The sequence below is a fragment of the Mastomys coucha genome, unplaced genomic scaffold (assembly GCF_008632895.1).
Source record: "Mastomys coucha isolate ucsf_1 unplaced genomic scaffold, UCSF_Mcou_1 pScaffold23, whole genome shotgun sequence".
In the NCBI taxonomy this organism is placed as follows: Eukaryota; Metazoa; Chordata; class Mammalia; order Rodentia; family Muridae; genus Mastomys; species Mastomys coucha.
The window spans coordinates 96,201,098-96,222,846 of record NW_022196906.1 but is presented as its reverse complement, the minus strand read 5'-3'; the positions used below and the strand labels follow the sequence as shown (position 1 = coordinate 96,222,846).

General features: G+C 40.6%; 1 protein-coding gene across 5 annotated transcripts in view; it reads left to right on the top strand.

Moving 5' to 3' along the window:
- The window catches only part of Cep63 (centrosomal protein 63), a 43,002-nt gene extending 21,818 nt beyond the window's left edge, over window positions 1-21,184 (top strand). For 3 of the 5 annotated variants that reach the window (XM_031343225.1, XM_031343224.1, XM_031343228.1), the window contains 10 exons: window positions 4,375-4,608; window positions 4,898-5,028; window positions 5,863-5,898; window positions 5,990-6,127; window positions 9,443-9,557; window positions 11,638-11,835; window positions 13,465-13,551; window positions 17,724-17,929; window positions 18,810-19,065; window positions 20,748-21,184. In XM_031343225.1, the coding sequence (XP_031199085.1) occupies window positions 4,375-4,608; window positions 4,898-5,028; window positions 5,863-5,898; window positions 5,990-6,127; window positions 9,443-9,557; window positions 11,638-11,835; window positions 13,465-13,551; window positions 17,724-17,929; window positions 18,810-19,065; window positions 20,748-20,906 (1,560 nt within the window). In that variant the 3' untranslated portion in view covers window positions 20,907-21,184. Of the gene's footprint in view, window positions 1-4,374; window positions 4,609-4,897; window positions 5,029-5,862; window positions 5,899-5,989; window positions 6,128-9,442; window positions 9,558-11,637; window positions 11,836-13,464; window positions 13,552-14,169; window positions 14,481-17,723; window positions 17,930-18,809; window positions 19,066-20,747 lie in introns of those variants that run through there. The other 2 variants (XM_031343226.1, XM_031343227.1) reach the window with 2 other exon arrangements.
- Window positions 21,185-21,749: the final 565 nt, after the last annotated feature.

Sequence of the window (21,749 nt, the reverse complement as noted above, 5' to 3'; positions counted from 1 at the left end):
TCTCCTCATCTTGGTCCCCCTCCTGTCACCCTTCTTCCACACTGTCTTCACTCTCCTCATCTTGGTCCTGCCCTTCTCTCTCCTCCCCTTTGTCCTCTGTCTCCTTTTTCCCATTTCTTTCTGGTTCTGTCATTAGTTTTTCTGACTCAGCCTCTGTCTGAACTTTGCTCCTCTCCATGGCAGCTTGAGCACTTTGGCTAAGGAGCCTCAGCCAGGGAGCACCAATAGTTTGACTGGAAAGACTCAGTGCACTGGTGTGTATCATAACGGAAAGTAGTGTCTTTGTGGCTACAGGAATGCTCTTTTTAGTATAGTGATAGAAACTTAAAAAACTAAGGATTTCAGCAAAAACTAAATAGACACTGAATTGAGTATGTGTTCTTAGGACATAACCAGCTCCTTCACCTTTTCCTTAAGATCAAGAATACAAGAAGGAATGAACAGAGAGAGGGTAGGGAGTATGTATAGCCACCCTCTACTATCTGCTGTTGGGTGCTTATCTGTTGTGTATGTTATTTGTAGTATAACAATCCATCCACACTGGTACTTATCTCATTTCTAGGATACCAGAACAGACTGGGCAGATTCAGAGAGCTAGAGGGAGATGTTTGGCTTTTTATTCATTTTATGTACTTGAGTACACCGTTGCTGTTTCCAGACACACCAGAAGAGGGAATCGGATCCCATTACAGATGGCCGTGAGCCACTGTGTGATTGCTGGGAATTGAACTCAGGACCTCTAGAAGAGCAGTCAGTGCTCTTAACTGCTGAGCCATCTCTCCAGACCAAGCCTTCATTTTTAAAGCATTGGCATTTTCTTTGTCCCCTAAAATACCATTTGTCTGGTACACTATTGTCAATGGTTTTACTAGGAGTAACAACTCCACTTAGACTTTCAAGGAGGGCCCAACACCCTACAGAATGAAAGTCTGTTTTGTCATTTGCTAGAAGCTACTAACCAAAGTAGGACAATGGAGCCTTCTTGGGGGTTTGGGGTAGAATAGGGATCAGGGTTTAGCCTGATTGAAAAAGCTGTGTTCTTAAAGGCTATAACACATTCTGTAACCTAGTCACAGCCATGAGACTGGGAAAGAACAAATTGAGTTTTTGGTTTTTTCTCATTTTATTCATGTTTATTGATTATATAATCTTTAAGTCACTGCTATCAAATTACTATTGTGATTAATTCCATCTAATGCAAACTTCAGTCTTAGTAAAAGTGGAGTTGTTATTTACCAGTCACTCAACTAGAGATAGACTAAGATACCATTAGTGAACTGACATCTGTTGTGCCCACTAAGGATATTTGAATAATTCTTCTCATAGTCTTATTTAAAATAAAGTTATCTGATTAGTTAAAAATATTACTTATAAATGTATTTATCTTTTTCCTTGGCAAACTAAACAAGGACTAAAGCTTCCTGTGACTCAGTTTGTGTCAATCAATGCTGTATGATTATCTTTACTAAACATTTAATTAAATCTCTGTGTGCCCATTACTTAGTGTTAATAATTGTCATCATCTTGCCAATCTTCTATGTAAGTGAGCATTAGAAATTCATAACAGAAATGGTACCTAATTTTCTTTTCAGTGTGGTATTGAACCCAGGGCTTCACTCACCCTTGGCAAGCATTGTACCAGTGAGCTAAATCTCATGCCATCCAGACTGGCTTTCTGAGTGCATTAGTGTTGACAACATGTGCATATTGTTTTGTACAGCTGTTCTTTGAGACCTCTTCCTTTTTTGTTTTAAAGAGGGACATGGCATTAAAAAAGAGATTGATTTTCTTTTATATATGTGTATTGGTATTTTGCCTGGAAGTATGTATATATGTGACCACTGATGTAAAGTGCCACAGTGCCAGAACAGGGCATTGACACCTAGACTGGAGGCATAGATCATTGTGAGGTACAGTGTGAATGCTGGAAACTGAACCCAGGTCCTCTGGAAGAGCAGCCCATGGCGCTCTTATCCAAGGAGCCATCTCTCCAGCTCAGTTCTTTCATCTTGGAGAGCTAAAACTGGGTACACTTTTACTCTTTATTTTTTGCTATTAAAATGTTACAAAGAAAGTCATGGCATTGACTCAGTTTTGAACAGGTAAGGAGTTAAAATCCCTATAATATGACTGGATAACATCAATAGGATAAATAATAGTAATATAAATTAATATTCAGTCTTGCAATTTTATCCAGTTGTCTAAAAACTGCTCTTTCACAGTTGGCTGTTTGAGGCAGAATCCAGATGAGCTTGAGTCATTGCATTTAATTGATATGTGGGACAGCAGAAAATCTGAGAGTCTGGGTGAATGTTATGAGAAAAAACTGAAAAAAATTCTTTCATATTTTTAACATTGAAGATGATTCAAAAACAGCTTCACGCACTTTGAGTCATGTATTTGAAATCGTCTACACAGCTACTGAAGTTTTATACTCCATGCTTGTTTTAGAAAAAAACAAAAACAAAAACAAAAACCGAACATCCTTTGCTCTCTCTCTTTTTTTTTTTTTTTTAAATGTAGTTTTGGAGCTTCAGTGAAACCATTGTTACAGTGGATTGCTTCAGGGCAGTGGGTTGGAGGCAGCCCAGGGCCCTGATTTTCCATTGCAGCACCCTGCCCTTACCTGTCTGCCTTCAGGCGTGTCCACACAGGCCATACATCCCTGTCGGCAGCAGCCTGTGGAGCCCACAGGGCTCTGAGTTCAGTGATGCCCCTGCTGTGTCTGCCACCTGGTGCGCCTTGACAGAAGTGCTTTCTGTCTCCCTAAGGCAAACTACCTTAATGGTTTTCTTACTTTCACTGCCCTTCATGTAGATGAGATAACTCCACCCTTCTGAATGCTTAGCAAATAGGGGCATTTCTGCTTTCTTGAAAGAAAATGTATTTGTGCATGAAAATATATATTTCAAATATATTTACCTTTAAGTGCTTCTAAAGCTAGCTAGTTAAGAGGAGGAATTTTAGGAGTTGTTTCTGTGATTTTTCTGACTTGCTTAGGATTAAAAGAGTTATTTCTGAGATTAGTGTTGCTATAGAAATATGTGAACTACACAATTTCCTTTCTTGTGTAGATAGATTAAAAAGGTAAAAAGAAATGTAAGATTAATTTTAAGAATATATTTTATTTAACCCAGTATGTCAAAATATTATCAGTTTAAAATTTAACATTCTTTTTAAAAATAAGTCATTGACACCCCACTGTGTATTACACAGTTAGAACATTCATTGTTCAAGTCAGACTAGCCACAGCTCAGTGCTAAGTCTCCCTTATTACCACAGTAGACAGTAGAACTTGGGGTATCATTTCTAGTTAATGAAAATACTGTTTTTTTGCATGAGTGAAATAGTAGATCAATAAAAGAAGACTGTTGATTTTCAAAACTGAGACTAATTCTAAAGTCACAAATGGAGACTAACTCGTTATAGTTACTTCACACAGCTAAAGCTGCAGCACTGAACTTCACATCACACTGTCATATAGTGATCATAGTGTTGAGGCTTCAGGTTATGTGTTGTCTGTCCTCCTGAGCATTCATGTGGGCAGGTTTTTGCAGCGGTGCTCTGTGAGCTCCAGGGCTGGTAGATAGGTTAGGGATGGGGTGAGCTGAGGCTCGGCAAAGGACCACAGCCATTTTCTCCTTCCTACCTTCAACCAACCTCTACATTTACTTACTCTGCAGAGGTTCTGTATAAGATTTCCTCTTGTTTCTTCTGCCAATTGCACGCATAGTGGTTAACACTGACCCTGTCCTGAATCTTCTTTCACATGCTATTCTAGGGATCTGGTGGAAAACAAATTGCCTCTATCCTGAGGCCTTGAGCTCTAATTTACACATTTTATTTTTATTTTTCTATTTTTTTGCCTCTGCTTTGTGTCACCATACTGTAAGGCACAAGAGTTTGGTACTCAATTATGTACAACAGAATCTTTAAATCTGTAGCAGATGGATTCCACAGAGATATTTCTGTTTGAATTTCTAAACTAAAAGTGGGTACCTTTCCTTTAGGAGATGTTTAAAATAAGAGAAATTTAACTTTACAAGTGATTTATGTCCATTTTTAATGTATAGATGAAAAACCAGTCTGGATAATGATAAAACTTGAAAAAACCAGAATGTGAGAAGCAAAAAACACTTCAGCTGATATGCAGAGCCAGAAGGTCAGACAGTATACTCCACAGGTCTGAGACAGTTGCTGAAGTGGTTTTATTTGAGTAGACTTCAGTAGGATATGCCATTAAAAGGAAATGTCCAAAACCTGCTGATAGCAAAGCCTTCCTAGGAGTGAATCTTTTCTTTCCTCAGGGAGTATAATTATTGATTATTCTTCTATTATCTCTCTTTTCCCTATTAATAATCTATGTGTTTTTAGGCTCAGCTTGCCAACCGGAAACAGAAATTAGAGTCCGTGGAACTGTCTAGCCAGTCAGAAATTCAGCACCTGAGCAGTAAGCTTGAGCGGGCTAAGGACACCATCTGTGCCAATGAGCTGGAAATAGAGCGCCTTAATATAAGGGTCAATGACCTGATGGGAACCAATATGACTATCCTGCAGGAGCATCGGCAAAAGGAGGAGAAACTGAGGGAATCTGAAAAGTTACTAGAGGTGCGTGTTAGAATGAGTAGATGAGGGACATGCATGCATGCCCTAGACTAGGTCCCAGAATGCTCAGCTTCCTCCTTGGGCTGGCTGATGGCTCAGTTCTTGATAGCTGTATTACTACTGTCCTTGTCATAAAACTTACAGTCAGCCTCTTTGGTTGCTTTTCTCATGAAGTAGAAACATTGCAATATTATTTGACTTTTTTTTCTGGAGTATTTTGCAGTCTCTGCAGGAAAAAGAGAGAGCTAAAGGAAAGTTGTAATATCTGTCTTTTTTCTTGAGTGTTTTGCAGGCTCTGCAGGAAGAACAGAAAGAGTTGAAGGCAAGTCTTCAGTCTCAAGAAACCTTTATCCTCGAGGCAAAAATGCAGGAGAAACTGTACCCAAAATTAAAGGCACTTGGCCCTCAGCACTCAGTAGAAAGGTCTGTCTGAACCTTCAATGCTGGTCCATCTGATGGTTTGGCATTGGCTGCTGATTTTGATATCGAATATTTTCATTTTTGTGTTTGATCATCTTGTCTTATTTGATTTTAATTTATGAGTTAGATCTTTATTGTCATAAAATTTGTATGGATGGCTTTGTCTCCTTTTCATTTAAATCTCTAAGATTCTGAGGATCATAAGGGTGGGAACTCCCTTGTTGAGACTTGGAGGGCCTCCCTGCCTTAGAAGACTAAAGTATGGTGACAAGGAGCTTCTTGTCATCAGTGACAGCCTGTCACCTCCTCCACTACTACTACTGCTGCTGCTGCTGCTGCTGCTACTACTACTACTACTACTACTACTACTACTACTACTACTACTACTACATTTTGAAATAGGATTTTATGTATTATCCCAGGCTGCTTTCAAAATTCCTATGCAGTTGAGGATGACCTTGAACTCCTCCTCCTACCTTTACCTCCTAAGTGCTGGAATTACCAGAGTTGTGACCCCACCTAGTCTCAGGGCTTCATGTATTCCCTGGGAGTTCTCTACCAACTAAGCTATATAGCTCCAGCCCTGGGCTATTGCTAGGGCAGGTTTATAGTAAAAAATAATAGAGTAAATGAGCTTCCTTTTGTGTAAGTCAGACATGCTTCTGGTCTTGCCAGACTGTCTTGTAAAGTTTTTTTGATATAAGGAATATAAGTGTCAACAAAATAGTCTTACTATTTTATGTAGCTTTTCCCCTTGAAGCACATGCCAAATCCTAGTAAAGATTAAATTGCTGCTGACGCTGGATTGTTCTACAGATATTTTTTTTTCCCCAACAGAGCAGACAACAAACTGTTGAGTTCTAAGGAGCTTAGGTAAGAGAATAATTGGGACAACAGGCTGGCTTTACATTGTTTGTTTGCCAGGATAAGAGAGAGACCTATTTCCTCCTTCCTCTGTTCTCAGGCCTCTGGAGGACTGTCAGAAGGAAAGGAAGTACAGCTCTGCAGGGCAGGGGGTCTTGGGTAATGTGCTCTCCCAGTTGGACTACAGCCACAGCAGTGAAGAACTACTGCAGGCAGAGGTGACTCGTCTTGAAGGCAGGTAGATAATTAGCTACACATTTAAAACTTGAAGTTGTTAGGGTAACTTTGATTTCCACATTGACTCAGTAAAACAATGCATTGGTGAAAAATGGAGTTGTTTTTTCTCTAGCATTCACAAATGGCCTCACTCCCCCGTTCATTGAAAGTTCCAAAGAGACTGTCCTATCCTTCTGCCAGTTGGCCTGCATCTGGGCCTATGCTCTGTGGAGGTGTCTGAGACTGACTTGCTCCCGCCGTGACTTTCTCTTTAGGGCTTTCTTCAGAATGCTTTATATGGACAGAAAGTATTCTGGGAACTTTTTCCATTTTGAAAAGAATTAAACCCCTTTAAACCATCAGAATGTTTCCTCTTTCTCTGTTCTTCAGGATCAAAAATTTTTTAATATTATTTATTTATTTTATTTATATGAGTACACTGGTTGCTGTCTTCAGACACACCAGAAGAGTGTGTATCGGATCCCATTACAGATGGTTGTAAGCCACCATGTGGTTGCTGGAATTGAACTCAGGACCTCTGGAAGAGCAGCCAGTACTCTTAACCGCTGAGCCATCTCTCTAGCCCTAGAATCAAATGAGGTGTACATATATGCTTTAGACTGAGTCAAATAAAACTTACTATTATTATTACTGTTACTAGTATTGTTATCATATTATTGAAGACTTGTGTATTCTGACTGTTCCCACTTCACCCTTTACCTTTTAGGCCCTGCTCAGTTCAGCTTTATTCTCTACTCCCTCACTGAAACTGTTCTTGGAGAAGACACAGTGGGCATGTCTTTCTTCCTTCTTTCTCATTTATGATGTGATTTAGATTTTCTTGGCTAAGAATTGAATGCTGGCTAATGGCATAGTATGCTATAGTATTTGGTGGCAAAGTATATTATAGCATGTATGGCATGGCATAGTATGACAGGTAATACTTTTTATTTATTTATTTATTTTTGCCCATAGCTACAAACTTTATTTTGTTTCTCATATTTGTAAACTTTTTTATTGGGAAGAGTTTGATATTTTGTTTTAAACTCATTTATTATAATTGCTTGTATACTAATTTTTTTGTGTGAGTAAAAGATAGAATATAATACATAAGCTATTATACTGTATTATATTACATAAACTATTAGCCTTTAGGAAAACATAACAAGAAGAAATGCCACTTTCTAGGTTGTCTTAGGATACATTGTATCCTTTGTCTTCATTTTGCTGCTCTGGGAAGCACTCCTACTCACTGTGCTTTGTTTGTGCAGCCCTGGCTTTACAATTTAGAGTGCGTGAGACACTTGTAATCACTATTGAGGTATACATATATGCTTTAGACTAAGTCAAATAAAACTTACTATTATTATTACTGTTACTAGTATTGTTATCATTTGGTTTTGTTTTTTTTTTCTAGATTTTTTTTTTTTTTTCGAGACAGGGTTTCTCTGTGTAGCCCTGGCTGTCCTGGAACTCACTCTGTAAACCAGGCTGGCCTTGAATTTAGAAATCCATCTGCCTCTGCCTCCCAAGCGCTGGGATTAAAGGTGTGTGCTACCACTGCCCGGCGAGACAGGTTTTTTTTTTCTGTGTAGCCTTAGCTGACCTAGAACATCTTTATGTAGACCATGGTAGTCTTGAACTTAGAGATCGGCCTGCCTTTGCCTCCCAAGTGCTGGGATTAAAGGTGTGCTAAATAAAGATTATTGTTAGTCTTTTGATATTGGAACAAAATTTATGTTTTTAATCATAGTTGTTATCCTCCCCCCTACCTCCCTATTTGTATTCTGATAATCTTCATGGTCATCTTGTCAGACTCAGAAGTTGTGCCTCTGGGTTTGACCTCCAGCACTACACTGAACACCTTAGCCACTCAGGTCCTGCTTTTTCCATGAATGGCTAGGACAATGTGATCTCTGGTTTTATTCCTCTGTTGGCCTCAGTGTTTAGCATATTGTAAGCATATACTAGTACTAAATAGATAAATATTAATTCTAGAATTTCTGGAAATAAAACAGTGTTCAGTAAGAATGGCTTAAATTTTTTTCTTTGAAAAATCTAGTGGACAAAAAGACTGTTCTAAACAGTGTGGTGTTTAGTTTGAATAGCACCTAAAACAGGAAAGGCGGAGCTTTTGTTATTGTACTACAAGGATGATATATCTATTTTCCTTTATTTTTGTTTCATGTGCAGTGGTGTTTTGCCTGCATGTATGTCTGTGTGAAGGTATCAGAGACCTTGGAATTGGGGTTACAGACAGCGGTGAGCTGCCATATGGGTGCTGGGAATTGAAGCTGGCTCCTCTGGAGGAGAAATCAATGCTCTTAACTCTGAGCCATCTCTTCAGCTCCCAAAGATGACATTTTTGAATGATAACTTATCTGGCAAGTTTGCTATGTTTGTGAAACAATATAGTACCAAGCATTTGTAGAATAATTTAGAAGCATATGCTGTAAGGAGTAAGGGCTAATGCCTAAGTTTGACAGGTATAAGAAGTAAAATATTTTAACCATAGAGTTTTCAGTTGCAGAGGTAAAATATGCATGTTAAAGGACTTGAGGAATTTAAATTAGCATATTTAAAGTATAAAATTTCTAGAAAAACTTAGCTTCAAGTCATAAAAATTGAATTTTATAAGGTGAATAGGGGAGTGAGGACTGGGGTGACTATAATTAGGTCAGCGCCGGTTTAGTTCCTGAGAAGGTATTGGCCATCAAGGGCTAGGGAAGGAGGTGCTTTGTGGTGAAGGAACGATTGCATTGATACAAAGAGGCAGGCATGGAGCAAATGGACCATGGCAGAAGCAAAGCTTAGCAGTTTGGGTGCAAAAAGATCATGTCAGAAAAGAGCACTGGAATGAGAGACGTGCTGCCTCTGTGGCCCTTAAGTCTCAGGAAGATTGGCTCTTTAGTAAGAATAATGAGTTGGGGACTCTTTAAAGAGTTCTTGTGGTTCTGTATAGTATGGAGTGTGTGTCTGTGTGTTGCTAAGAGTGATGAAATGTGAGTCTGTTGTGACAGTTCTTGGTGGCTTTCCCTCTCTTATAGAGCTAGAAAAAACCATCAGCTAGAGAAAAACTGTTAGTAAAGTTGCTGGTGTCTTTATAATTCTGTAAGCACTAAAGTTTAAATCAGGGGGGAGCAGTGGAAAAAAATACAGAAGGCAAAACTGCCTCAGTGTTGAGATGTCCTTGCTGCATCTAGTGACTTTTAATGAGGGGTGTGAAGTTTAAGGAGTTAGTAGGAAGTATTTTGGGCATCAAGAGGGCACACTTAGATAATCCATTTTATGAGTTTCAGGAATTTTATTTATATATGGTTGTATTTCTGCCATACAGTTTAGAATCTGTGAGTGCAACGTGTAAACAGCTGAGCCAAGAACTAATGGAAAAATACGAAGAGCTGAAGAGGATGGAAGGACATAACAATGAGTACCGGACAGAGATAAAGAAGGTGAACGCCTGTGTCACTGCCTGGGCGCAGGCCTGGGCAGGAGGGGCTTAGGGAGGGAACTCTGTTCAGGAGACTGTTGGATGGTCAGTGGAAGAGTTTGGTGGAAGTTGTGGGAAGAAGCTACTCAGTGGGAGAAGGAGGGATAAGAGAGGATGGTATGGATGGATGATCGAAGTACATTGTGCATGTGGGGGAAATTGTGAAAGCCAGTAAATTAAAAACGTAATTGAAATATGTTCATGATAATTTCTAAACAATTGTACTATTTCTTAAAAAGAGATATTATATGACCTGTCATTTTCTTATTGACTAAAGATAAATATATATTTTCTCTGTGCTATGAAGTAGTTAATGTCCTCGTTGGCAGAGCCTTCTTATTAAGGGGCCCTGTCCTCAGTGTGCTAGTGCACTCTAATCCTGGCTTTGGGAGTTTCAGACAGGAGATCAGGGCCAGCCTGGGCTAGACGAGACTGTCTCAAAATACCAAAAATAAATACATTTTTTAGAGGATTTATTTAGAGGAGTAGTCTTGTTACGTAGCCCAGGTTGGCCTCAAACTCATAATCCTCTGGTCTTTTGAATTCTAAATATTGAGATTAGAGGTATCTAATCTAGAGGGTACTATACTTGGCTTAATTTGTGTTTTTCCTTACTTTGAGATTATTGCTAGTCCCTGTGTATGTGTATGTCTGCGCATGCATGATGTGTATAAAGCCCAGAAGTAGATAGTAAGTTGTGTATGTGTGTGTCTGCGCATGCATGATGTGTATAGAGCCCAGAAGTAGATAGTAAGTTGTGTATGTGTATGTCTGCGCATGCATGATGTGTATAGAGCCCAGAAGTAGATAGTAAGTTGCTGCTTATTGCTCTCGCCCCACATCCTCACTGCCTCAGGGGTTCTAACTGAACTCAGTATTCATTGACTGACTAGCTTAACTGGTCATTGAGCTCCAGAATCAACCTGTGTCTGCTGCCCCTCTCCCCTGTACTGGGATTATAGATGTATACAATCTTCCAAGACGAATTTTATATTGGTGCTAGGAATCTAGACTAAGTCCTTCTGCTCCTGCTGCAGGCATGTTATAGACTGAGCCGTCTTCCTCAAAGACTCTTGTCCCTTTCTACCTCTTATCTTCCTATTATTTCTCTTCTGAGAAACAGAAAACTAGATAAAGAAGAAAACAAAAACCCAAAACAAACAAATTTTAATTTGTAGCTATGGAAAGAATGTAAGTCTTAGCGACTACATAAATTAGACATGGACTTTTGCCATTGACCCCCGTGTTTGAGTAACACATGTTCTTCTGAGACCTGATGCATGATTTTGAATTTAACCACCAGACCATCAGAATAGTTAAACAAGTTGGTAAATTGATGATTTTCTGTATATTTAGTCTAGGAAAAATTTCATGCCTTAAGATAAGATAAACATTACCTTATTTTATTAATTTTTGTATAATTTTCTTTGTTAAATTCTGAACATTTTAAACATTTGCTTGTCAATTTCATAATATATATGTACTGTGTATTGTACATATTCATCTCCAGTTCCCTCTTTTATTCCCTTTTATGATCTCCCTTTCCTATCTTGTCTCCTTCCTTCCTTCTCTTTGTGTTTCTTTTAGGCCTACTGAGTTTAGGGTTGCTTATGTGAGCATTGGTAGAGGTGCTTATGTGAGCATTGGTAGAGGTGCTTATGTGAGCATTGGTAGAGGTTATCTACTGGAGCAATTTACTAGTGTCTGCACTATTGAGCAAAATGACAACCCTGTCCTGGCAGCCATTAATGAGGTGTCTTTCTCTCTAAATACCTTGTTCTTCCAGGGCCTTGTGCATGCTAGGCAAGTGCTCTACCATTGAGCTACATCCCTAAACCCTGCTTGCTGAGATGGCGTTTTCCTGTGAAGTTCAGTCTGGCCTTGAGATCATTGAAAGATTGAGCAGGTTGCTCTCAATTTTGGGGTCTTCCTGTCTCTGGCTCTGCGTCCTAAGTGTCAGAGCTACTGCTGTGTAGATTCATGTGCCTGAATCCTAAATCCTCTCTCTGAACTTCTGGTGTTTTCTTTGTGCCTCTCTGTAGTTGAAGGAACAGATTCTGCAGGCTGATCAGACTTACAGTTCTGCCCTGGAGGGAATGAAGATGGAAATCTCCCAGCTAACTCGGGAGTTACACCAGCGAGATATCACTATTGCTTCTGCCAAGTGTTCCTCCTCAGACATGGAAAGGCAGCTGAAGGCAGAGATGCAGAAGGCAGAAGAAAAGGCTGTAGAGCATAAGGTAAAGTTGTCCAGAGCTCACCACTTAGTGTTTGCCTGCTTGTTCTTAAAGAATGAATTTATTCAAGGAATAACTTCCATATTTCAGTGAACTTTTAGTAGACATCTGCTTTGGCCTGGTTAGCAAGCAGGATAGTGAGGGTTGGTGGAAAGGTCAGATGGGTACAGACAAGGAAAAGGACACACGGACCTAATGGTATGTGGACAAGGTGCTGGGAACACAGCCGAAGAGTTGCATAGATCTCTATTCCTGCAAGAGGAGAATGAGTAAGCTGGAAGAGACCATGCAGAGCTAGTATAACTGCATGAGGTAGCCTGAGCAGCGGACAGGGCCCACCATTCAAGGGAAATGGATGTGTTCTGGAGATACTTGGCTACACAGTTGGCTAGGCTTTGTGTTTGATTATATGAGGGTAACAAAGAAGATGGAAAGAAGCTGTTACTGAGGAATGAAGCTCGAGTAGCCAAGTAATGCCCTGTAACGAGGCAGAAATGGTTGTAGTATTGTGGAAGATGATACATTTCTGTGAAAGATGCCCATGTTAGGGAAGGTAGCGGAGATGACATTGGTTTGGCACATTTGGTTTCAGATAAAGCCTGAACTTTTATATGGAAAAATTGGCTAGTTGGCTTCACAGAAAGCCTGAAATTCAAGGGTTGGCCATTCAGTTGTGGAAGTCCTTGCATGAAGGTGGCATTTGAAATCCCTCTCCCCAGATATAGCAGTTATAGTGAAAAGGCAATGTTGTATGCCTAAGAGTGACTTGGATCAAATTTAGCAGATTTCTCAGTTGGGGTGAAAGAGTGGGATGGAACTTTAAAAGAAGTAGCTGTGACAGAGTTGCCCAGACCGGGTCTGCTGAAGAAGGAGGCCGTGAAAGGAGGCAGGAATCTTCTGATAGAGGTAGTTTAGCAGAAAATACAAGTGCAGTCCCACATGGCATTGGCAGTAGAAAGTCGAGGAGAGGAGGAAGCAGGGTGTGGCTAAGATTTTCCTGTGACTGAAACTTTGTGCCTTATCCCCATTCAATCACATGCATGTTGCCTTACCTGCTAACACCTTTGACACACTCAGTCTCTGTGGGGCCTGGGAGACAGCTGAGGGATGAAAGCCCTTTCTCTGCAAGCATGAGGACTCAAGTGGGGATTCCCAGAGCCTACATAGAGAGCCAGCATGGCTGCATGGTCTCTTTAGTACCCTAGCATTGCGGGGGGTTGAGGGGGCAGCAGAGACAGGTGAATTCTGAGAACTTGTTGGCTCTGATCTCTGCAAACAAACATGGCAGGTACACCTGTGCTCTCATGTATATGTAATACACACAACACCCATATCTACACACATTTAAAAGTTTATCAATAGCTGGGCAGTGGTGGCGTACGCCTTTAATCCCAGCACTTGGGAGACAGAGGCAGGCGGATTTCTGAGTTCGAGGCCATCCTAGTCTACAGAGTGAGTTCCAGGACAGCCAGAAACCCTGTCTTGAAAAAAACAAAAAGAAAAACAAACAAACAAAGTATATCTATATGGATAGAGAAAGTAGACTAGACTAAGTAGACTAGATGATGTGGAAAAGCTCTATAAGACATATTTGATTTATGTGGATCCCCCCCCCCCATTTTCCTTTTGCAGGAGATTCTGAGTCAGCTGGAATCTCTCAAATTAGAAAATCGCCATCTTTCTGAAACAGTGATGAAGCTGGAACTGGGCTTGCATGAGGTACACACCTTGACACTTAGCTTTTGTGTTTTTGAAGCCTTTGAACGTAACTGTTAGTATTGATGCTAGAAGGAGGTAGAATTAACTAGTTTGAACAGTCCCTTAGGAGATACAGTGGCAAATGAGGTCCAGGTGCCCTCCTGCAGGAGGATGCTTTTGCTGGAGCAGTATGATGTTTTTCCTGTTCTGTGTGACAGGATGCATATATAGTCTGTGTTCTCAGCAAGGAAAGTGTTTGTACAGGGTTCAGCATAGTGCTGACAGTAATTCTGACGTGAACATTGGGTGCTGCTTTTAGTACTGTGGTACTGTGCTCACAGTGTCTTTACTATAAGCATGTCATCCTTGAAATACTTTAGTTTCATTTTATTTTTATGAAGCGTAGTTCATTTACTCAAATATTCTAGAATACTTACTACTAGATTGAACACAGGATAAATGATCAAATTCTTGACTCTAAAGATATTATAGTAATTTAATGGAGAATATGAGAAATACACATAAGCTACTGTGAGGTCAGAACAGGATTGGCTAGCAGACAGTGTGAAGTTCATCTTGTAAAAGTCTTACAGTTTATAGAATGCTGCATCGATTCTGACCCGTCTTTTTTTGGTGTAGGTCAAATGTCGGAAGATTGAATTCTTTTTGTCTGAACTTCCAGGGAGTATTCTGCTTCCAAAAAGATCCATAGTCACAAAAGTATTTGCTCCCAAGTAGTTGTAATTTCACAGTCATGGAGCCCGAGAGTGAAGAAAGCGCAAAAGGCTAGAAGAACACTTTATTTCAACTAGGAAAATGGGGGACTATTTTCATAGTCTTTCAGATGGGCAAGATTCTCTAAGCATCATGAAGCCATAACGGATTTAACAACATAAAAATGTAAAATTTCTGGATGGCAAAAGGCTCCATTAAAAAGACTGATAATAGAAGCCAAGTATGGTGGCCCATGCTTATAATCCCAGCTACTCGCGAGGCCGAGGCATGAGGGCCAAGAGCTCAAGGCCAAACTGGACAAGATCCTGTCTCAGAATAAAAATAACAACAGAGGGGTCGGGAGTAGAGCTTAGAGGGAGAGCACTCGCCTAGCATGAGGCCCTGGATTGACAGCACTAGTGCTGTGAAAGAAACAGTCAGACAAGGAGCGGTAACCTAGTAAGTAGACACAGGCTAACATAAAGTGTCAGCAAATAAGAACGTCCTACAAAGGTGATGGGAAAAGGGCAGTGGGAAAAGGGCAAAGAACTAAGTAGATATTTAAATTCAAGTGAGCGAGGAAAGCTGTTAAACTTCCCTAATAACCAAAAATTTTAAAAATAATTTTTTCTTGCAAATAGGCCTGATAATGATTTAGAAAGTTAAAATATGGCCTCTCTTGGCAAGTATTTTAAGAGCAGGCTCTCCCATGCACATAGAGATTGCCTTCAGTACAGTTGAGCCATGGACATGAAGCTTGTAAATCCATACAGCCCCAAGTCTGCCTGGTATTTGTACCTGTGATATTAATAGTCATGGTCTTGAGTGTCCTCAGCAGTTTCACCCCAGAGAACCCAGCCTATGGGAGTAAAAGTTGAGAAATGGGCACAGCAGGTATTGTGAAATAAACTGGTTACTTAAATGGTTGATTTGTGATTGTACTCTGAAGTATGCTGTCATTTAAGATGGAAATATACATTTAATTTTTCTGCCCCTCCACATCCCTTTGATACTATAATGAGAACAAAACTTTAAAGCTCAAACTCATATGTATGGGAAAAAAATAGAGGAGACAATAGCCAAACATTTAAAATATTTAATATAATTTTATTTTTCTGTGTGCATGGTGGGTGATTGTGTACGTGCAACGTGTGTATACATATGTGTATGTGTGTGAATGTATGAAAGCTAGGGGTTGATATTGGGTGTCTTCCTCTATCATTCTCCAACTTTTGTATTGAGGCAGGGTCTCTCACTTGGACCCTGAGCTTGCCAATTGGGCTGGTCTGGCTAGTCAGCTTGCTCCAGAGATCCTGTCTCCTTTTTCCAAGTACTAGGATTACCGGCAGTCTACCATGTCCACTCGGCCAGCATTTACATGAGTGTTATAGATCTGAGCTCTGGTCCTCTTGCACGGCAAGTACTTTACCAACTGAACCATTTTCTCAATCCCATAGCTAAATATTTTATAAAGTTTTATCAAGGAGGTGGAAGATTGATGGAGGTGGGGGCTGGGGCACGTGGCTAACCAGCTGCCTGGCTTAATGACTAGATGGATGGATAATAAATGGATGGATTAGTAGGTGAGTGGGTAAATGGATGAGCAAGTAGGTGAGTGAGTGAGAGTGTAGCCAACAAATGACTTTGTATGCCCTGATAAAGCCAATACTGAGTGATTAGTAATTTGTGGACTAATCTGTTTACACTATAGTGTTCTTTAAAAATGTATCATTTGTCAGTATTAGAGTGGCTCCCTGTTCGCTTTAAAGAACTGAGAGAGTCCAGAAATGTTAAAGGCAGACTGTGCAGGGACTGTGGAGCTGAACTTCTCCTGAATGCTAATGGGAACACTGACCCTCTCTCCCTACCGAGTACACGCCTGCTCCCCAGTTGTCATGCTATCTTTCCTACTCATGCACCTGAAGTAATTGTTAATAAGGTAATAGCTCTTGGAGATTTCAGAAACATGCACAGAAAAGACATGTTTATCTTCTTTTTTAGGAATGTGCAGTGGGTCTTAACCTTCCTACTGCTGGGACCCTTCAATACAGTTCCTCATGTAATAGTGACCCCAACCATAGAATTATTTTTGTTGCTACTTTATAACCATAATTTTGCTACTGATATGAATTGTAATCTAAATATTTTTGGAGATAGACGTTTGTTAAAGGGGTCATTACCCATAGGTTAAGAAATGCTGGTTTAATGATTTCAGACATCAAAGTTGTAAAAATCCTGTAAGCTTTAGCTTTCTCTGGTTTCAGAGTTACATACAGTACAGATATCTGTACAGATTATCAAAACATAATTACTAGGAAGTGCTTTTTATGCCTGTTACCACCCAGGAAGATGAACTTACCTTTCCAAATTAATTATTATTATTTTTTTTTTTTGGTTTTTCAAGACAGGGTTCCTCTGTGTAGCCCTGGCTGTCCTGGGACTCACTCTGTAGACCAGGCTGGCCTCGAACTCAGAAATCCACCTGCCTCTGCCTCCCAAGTGCTGGGATTAAAGGTGTGCATCACCACTGCCTGGCTTAATCTAATTATCATAATGAAAACAGCAGCTTTGATTAATATTGGCCACTTTATAGATGAATAGTAGTTCACAGTGTAGCCCAGCAGTTTAGAAATACAAAGGTGGGCAGGCAGCTGACAGGGTAACACGTCCTGTGAATACACTTCTGAGATATTATAAAACAGGGACAGCTACTGAAAGATCTTGTACATTCCTCACTTACAGGTATATTTACACACTTGTGAGTTGACAGGTAAATTGTTTATCAGAACTCTGTTGACTAACTAGCTAACTTTCACAGTTTTTCTTTCCAGAAAATGAAATATGTTAAACTGTAAAGATCACCATAATTTTGTAGAATGCTAATTAAATGAAAAAAAAAACTAGAAAAAGAAAGCAGATGTGTATTATCAAGAAATAAGATGTATAAGCACAGAACTAAGACCAGTTCATGGTAGATTCCTACCACATAATTGAGTCCTACTTTTATGTTGCTAACTTCATATCAAACTAGATGCCAAAAAATGTTAAAGATGAAAGGGTATTTTAAAGCTACCCCTTTTGGCCAGAATTCTCTTTTGACTCTTGTGTTTAATTACTTTCTTTGAATTAGTTCTCTTAATTTCCTTCCACAGGTATTGTGTGAGGGTGGGAGTAAGGGCTCCTCATTCTTCTTGATTTCCTTCTCTGATTCTTGAAGCTTTCCTCTGCCTTGTCTCCATCCCTTGGATGCTCATGTACAGAAGGAAGCCATCCTGCCTTTAACTTTGTCCCTTACTTCACCCTAGGCAGACTGATGCTTTTCCTGTGTTCATCTTAAGAGGGCTAAAGACAAATCTTTACTTTCCCTAAGTAAAGCCATAGTTAAAACTAAAACAGAAAATATCTCAGCCAGCACTGTTGTAGATTGATCACAATTACCCTTAAACATACTAGTGATTCTAGTGTTCTTTTTTTATTAGGCAAAAGAGATTTCACTAGCAGACCTTCAGGAGAATTATATTGAGGCATTAAATAAATTAGTGTCTGAAAATCAACAACTACAGAAAGACTTGATGAGCACCAAATCTCAGCTGGAGCATGCTACTCACGTGTGCAAAAAGAAAGATGACAGGATCCTTAACCCAACACACAGCAGAACAGCCGGGTTCAAGAACGCAGAGCTTAAGTAAAGTCTCTCTCTCTCTTTTTTAAAGAATTATTTATTTTATTATGTGAGTATACTGTAGACACACCAGAAGAGTGCCTCAGATCCCATTACAGATGTTGTGAGCCACCATGTGGTTGCTGGGAATTGAACTCAGGACCTCTGGAAGAGCAGTCAGTGCTCTTACCCTCTGAGCCATCTCTTTAGCACCTTAAGTAAAGTTTCCTAAAAGTCTCTTTGAAGTGTGTGTGCTGCAATGTGATTTCCTGCTTCCAGAAGACTTTCTGGCTTAGAGCTGTGCAGTCATCACAGGCTCTGGTTTAACTCTGCCCATATTGTACATGAGGCTCAGGTGGCTAAGCCCTTGTTCATCACAGCTTTTGTTCTGTGCACCCTGAGTGTAGGTGTGAATAGTGTCTTATTCCCCAGAGTCTTTGCATACTGCCTCCTACCACCTTCATCACACCTGTTCCATAGAAGTAAAACGTAGCTTTCCATAAAAAGCGTCCATTGCATTTTTGATCAATTAATTTTAGGTTGTTACCATAAGAAAGATTATTTCAATGAGAAGCCAACTTGCTTTAGTTTGTTCTGTGTAGCTTGTGTGTTGTTGGCACCTGCACCCCAACTCTCACCCACAGTGACATTAGGAGCTTTCTCTGCAAGGGATGCCCTGGCCCGTTCCTTCTGCACCCCAGCGGCAGCTTGTGTGGCTTCCGCTGTGCTGGAAGATGAGAGCAGAGCCCAAGGGAGGGAAGAGCCCTTGTCCCTGAGTGGGCTGCTCATTTCTAGGCAATGGTCCTGCTGCGTAGCCCCTTATGAACATGCTTCTTTCAGCATTTATTGGAAAGAAAGGTTGTTACAGTTTTTCATTTATTTTGTTTTCTAATCTGCTATCCAGGCCAACCCATGGCCAGCACAGACTTGACGGAATAAAGACTGAGCAGTACAAAACAGGTCACCACTTGCCTCGAGGACAAACGTTGGATAGCACAGACCCCGTGGCCAGGAGCCCCAGCCCCCTGAGTTCTCACATCAGCCCCAGCAGCTCTACTGTCTCTCTGCCTTCCAACTTTCTATTTCAGACCCACTCTTTGCCTTCAATGCTAGACAGTCTGTCTGACTGTATGAATGACCAAGAGGAGTTTGTATCTTCGGTATGAAAACTTTCTCATTGTAATATTTATTGCTTAATTTTAAGGTAAAGAGGGTGATTTTTTTTTCTTACTGGTCCCAGTCAATACCCTGTATTACTTTCACCTTTGCAGTTTTGCTTGTGAAGGCACATTCAACCAAGATGATTTCAAATTCAGGTTCTAAAATACTTAGAATATGAGTGCAGGTATTCATTGACTTTAGCCTGCACCATCCTGCCTGCCTTTCCCAGAGAGAGCTGACCATGCTGCGGGATTGAATTGAGACTCTGTCTCAAGCATGGATAGTGAGGAGGGAAAAGAGGGGCTTTCGGGAAGGAGCTGGTGCTCTGGCGCTGAGGGTGGTACATCTGAAGTGTGCGAAGCATGATTTGGGTACCTGTGATGGTCCGGGTGGCACAGGCTATCTTTGACCCTGTGCTGCCCCTCATCCTCACCACTAGGCTCCAGTGTTCTTTACCCTCCATCATGAAGCCGCTGTTGGGCTGTTCATTGTCTGTTGTCAGCTGCCCTGTGTCTTTGTGAAAGTTTAGTAACCTTTTTTTTGTTTGTTTATTTTATTTTTAAATGTGTCAGCAATTCATGGAAACATTTTCCTATAGTTTTCAAAATAAATGTTCATTTCACTTACATATAGTTAAAAAAAATCAACACCCTGACAAGTACCTTTCTTCTAAGTTTGGCAGTCAGCCTTCCCTGCCCTGTGATGATGTGATTTCACAAATGTGACCTTTTCCAATTAGTGTGAACATCTCGTGTTTCCTTCAGAAGTCAGGTATTTGATGGTCACACTCTATAGGACCAACATAGTTGGTCCTGATTATTCAGCACTTGCCCATTTGACTGCGCACTGAACTGTACTGTGGCCCTGCTGTGCCCACATGTGGACACACAGAAAACAGGAGAGCTGTCTCCCACACTCCTAATAGATGAGCAGAGGTGGCCTCATGTTCTGTTCCTGTCTCAGTGTTCACATGGGGATGGCAGGTAGCACCCTGTTGTGTGAGAGTCTTAATTCCAGCACCAGTTACTATGGTAGCCTTGGGAAAGTCATTTCTCACTTCTGGGACTCATTTCTGTTTTGTCAAATAGAGATAAGAGTGTGTATCTATGTCTATACTGTGTGTTTATTTCCCCTGGAGGCAATGATTTGTGCTAACCCAGTGTTTAAGGTGCCTTCCAAAGTATAACATTAAATGAGAGCAAACTGCGTGTGCTACATTTCCCAAATTACCTTCAAAAATCCCAGATCTGAAATATCACCAGAACCGAGAGCTGCAGATCAAAGACCATGGAGTGGAGTTTTAAGAAAGGGAAAAATAGTGATTTTTAATTGGCATTTTATTTGTTTCCTGTAGACTTTTAGATTAACGTTCAGAGTTTTGGAATAGCAGGCGTTGGCTGTATTCTCCAGTAAGTGGCAGGCAGGCATTCTAGTCTAAGCTGAGATACTCTCACACTACTGACGACATCTTCTATACACTTTATACAGACACTCTTTGGGTCAGAAAGAAAGAGATCTGTGGTGCAATGTTTTCAGAACTTGCCTTATTTTCTTTTTTGGCATTAAGATGAAAATATCTCCTCAGGAAAAATTCCCCCTTAACAGAGCTAGGTAGAAACTATCAAAACGTCAGGGTGTTCATCCCTGCTTCCTAACACGTCATGATTTGTCCCTCTCCCAGGGCTCGCTGCCTGTCTCTCCTCTGGGATCCATAGCTACCAGGTTTCTAGAAGAGGAGGAGCTGAGGTCTCACCATATTCTAGAGCGCCTGGATGCCCACATTGAAGAACTGAAAAGAGAGAGTGAGAAGACGGTGAGGCAGTTCACAGCCCTCGTGTAGTCCTGTGCAGTCGCAGACAGAAGACTGGATTATAAAGTTCCAATAAAGCGATGCCTGCAAGAGCAGCACTGAGGAATCTCCAAATCGGGCACTTAGGTATTTTCACTGGTTTGTTTGAAGGACTGCTTCCAGTAGTAACTTGTGAGAATAAACCACTTTGCAGACTTTTTTCACATGAATATTTATTACCATAGAGCAATACTTTTTCTTTCTGACTTACATGTGAATAGCTGTGTACTAATTAAAATAAAGATTGCACTGTACAGTTTGAAACTAAAGTTAACTACAGAGCTTCCCTTAAAGGAGTATGTATTGGAAGCATGGCTGTGGAGTTGCTCAGCTAGCTTCTTACACTTTCTCACCTTGTTAGGTGCAGAGTCTGGCTGCAAGTGTGTCAAGGGTCATGGCGAAGTCCATGGCAAGGAGGCTTTTGCACACCCTCAAGGAGAAGAGAGGATTGCGTAGGTTAGAGCTCGATTTAGTGTACAGAACTCATGGGATATCTAGTCTGAATGCTTAGCATTTGCATGCTGAAGAGAGGGTTAGATGGGAGACAGGGTTTGAAGCCACATTGTTGACGACCAAGGAGAATGTGGACAGAGGAGAGCAGAGTTCTAGGCAGCTGAGGATCAATACAGAAGTGGACTGTACAGCGAGGGCAAGGAGAAGGCCCATGCTGGACTTGCCAGCGCAAGGACCCAGCACCTTCCATTCTCCCTGCTAGAGGGTCTTTCCCATCAGCACATAAACATCCTGATATTCTTCCTTTCAAAAGAAATGGAGAAACTGCCCATCTACTCCACATATTTGTTCCTCTTCAGCAAACATTTCTAGAAATAGGTG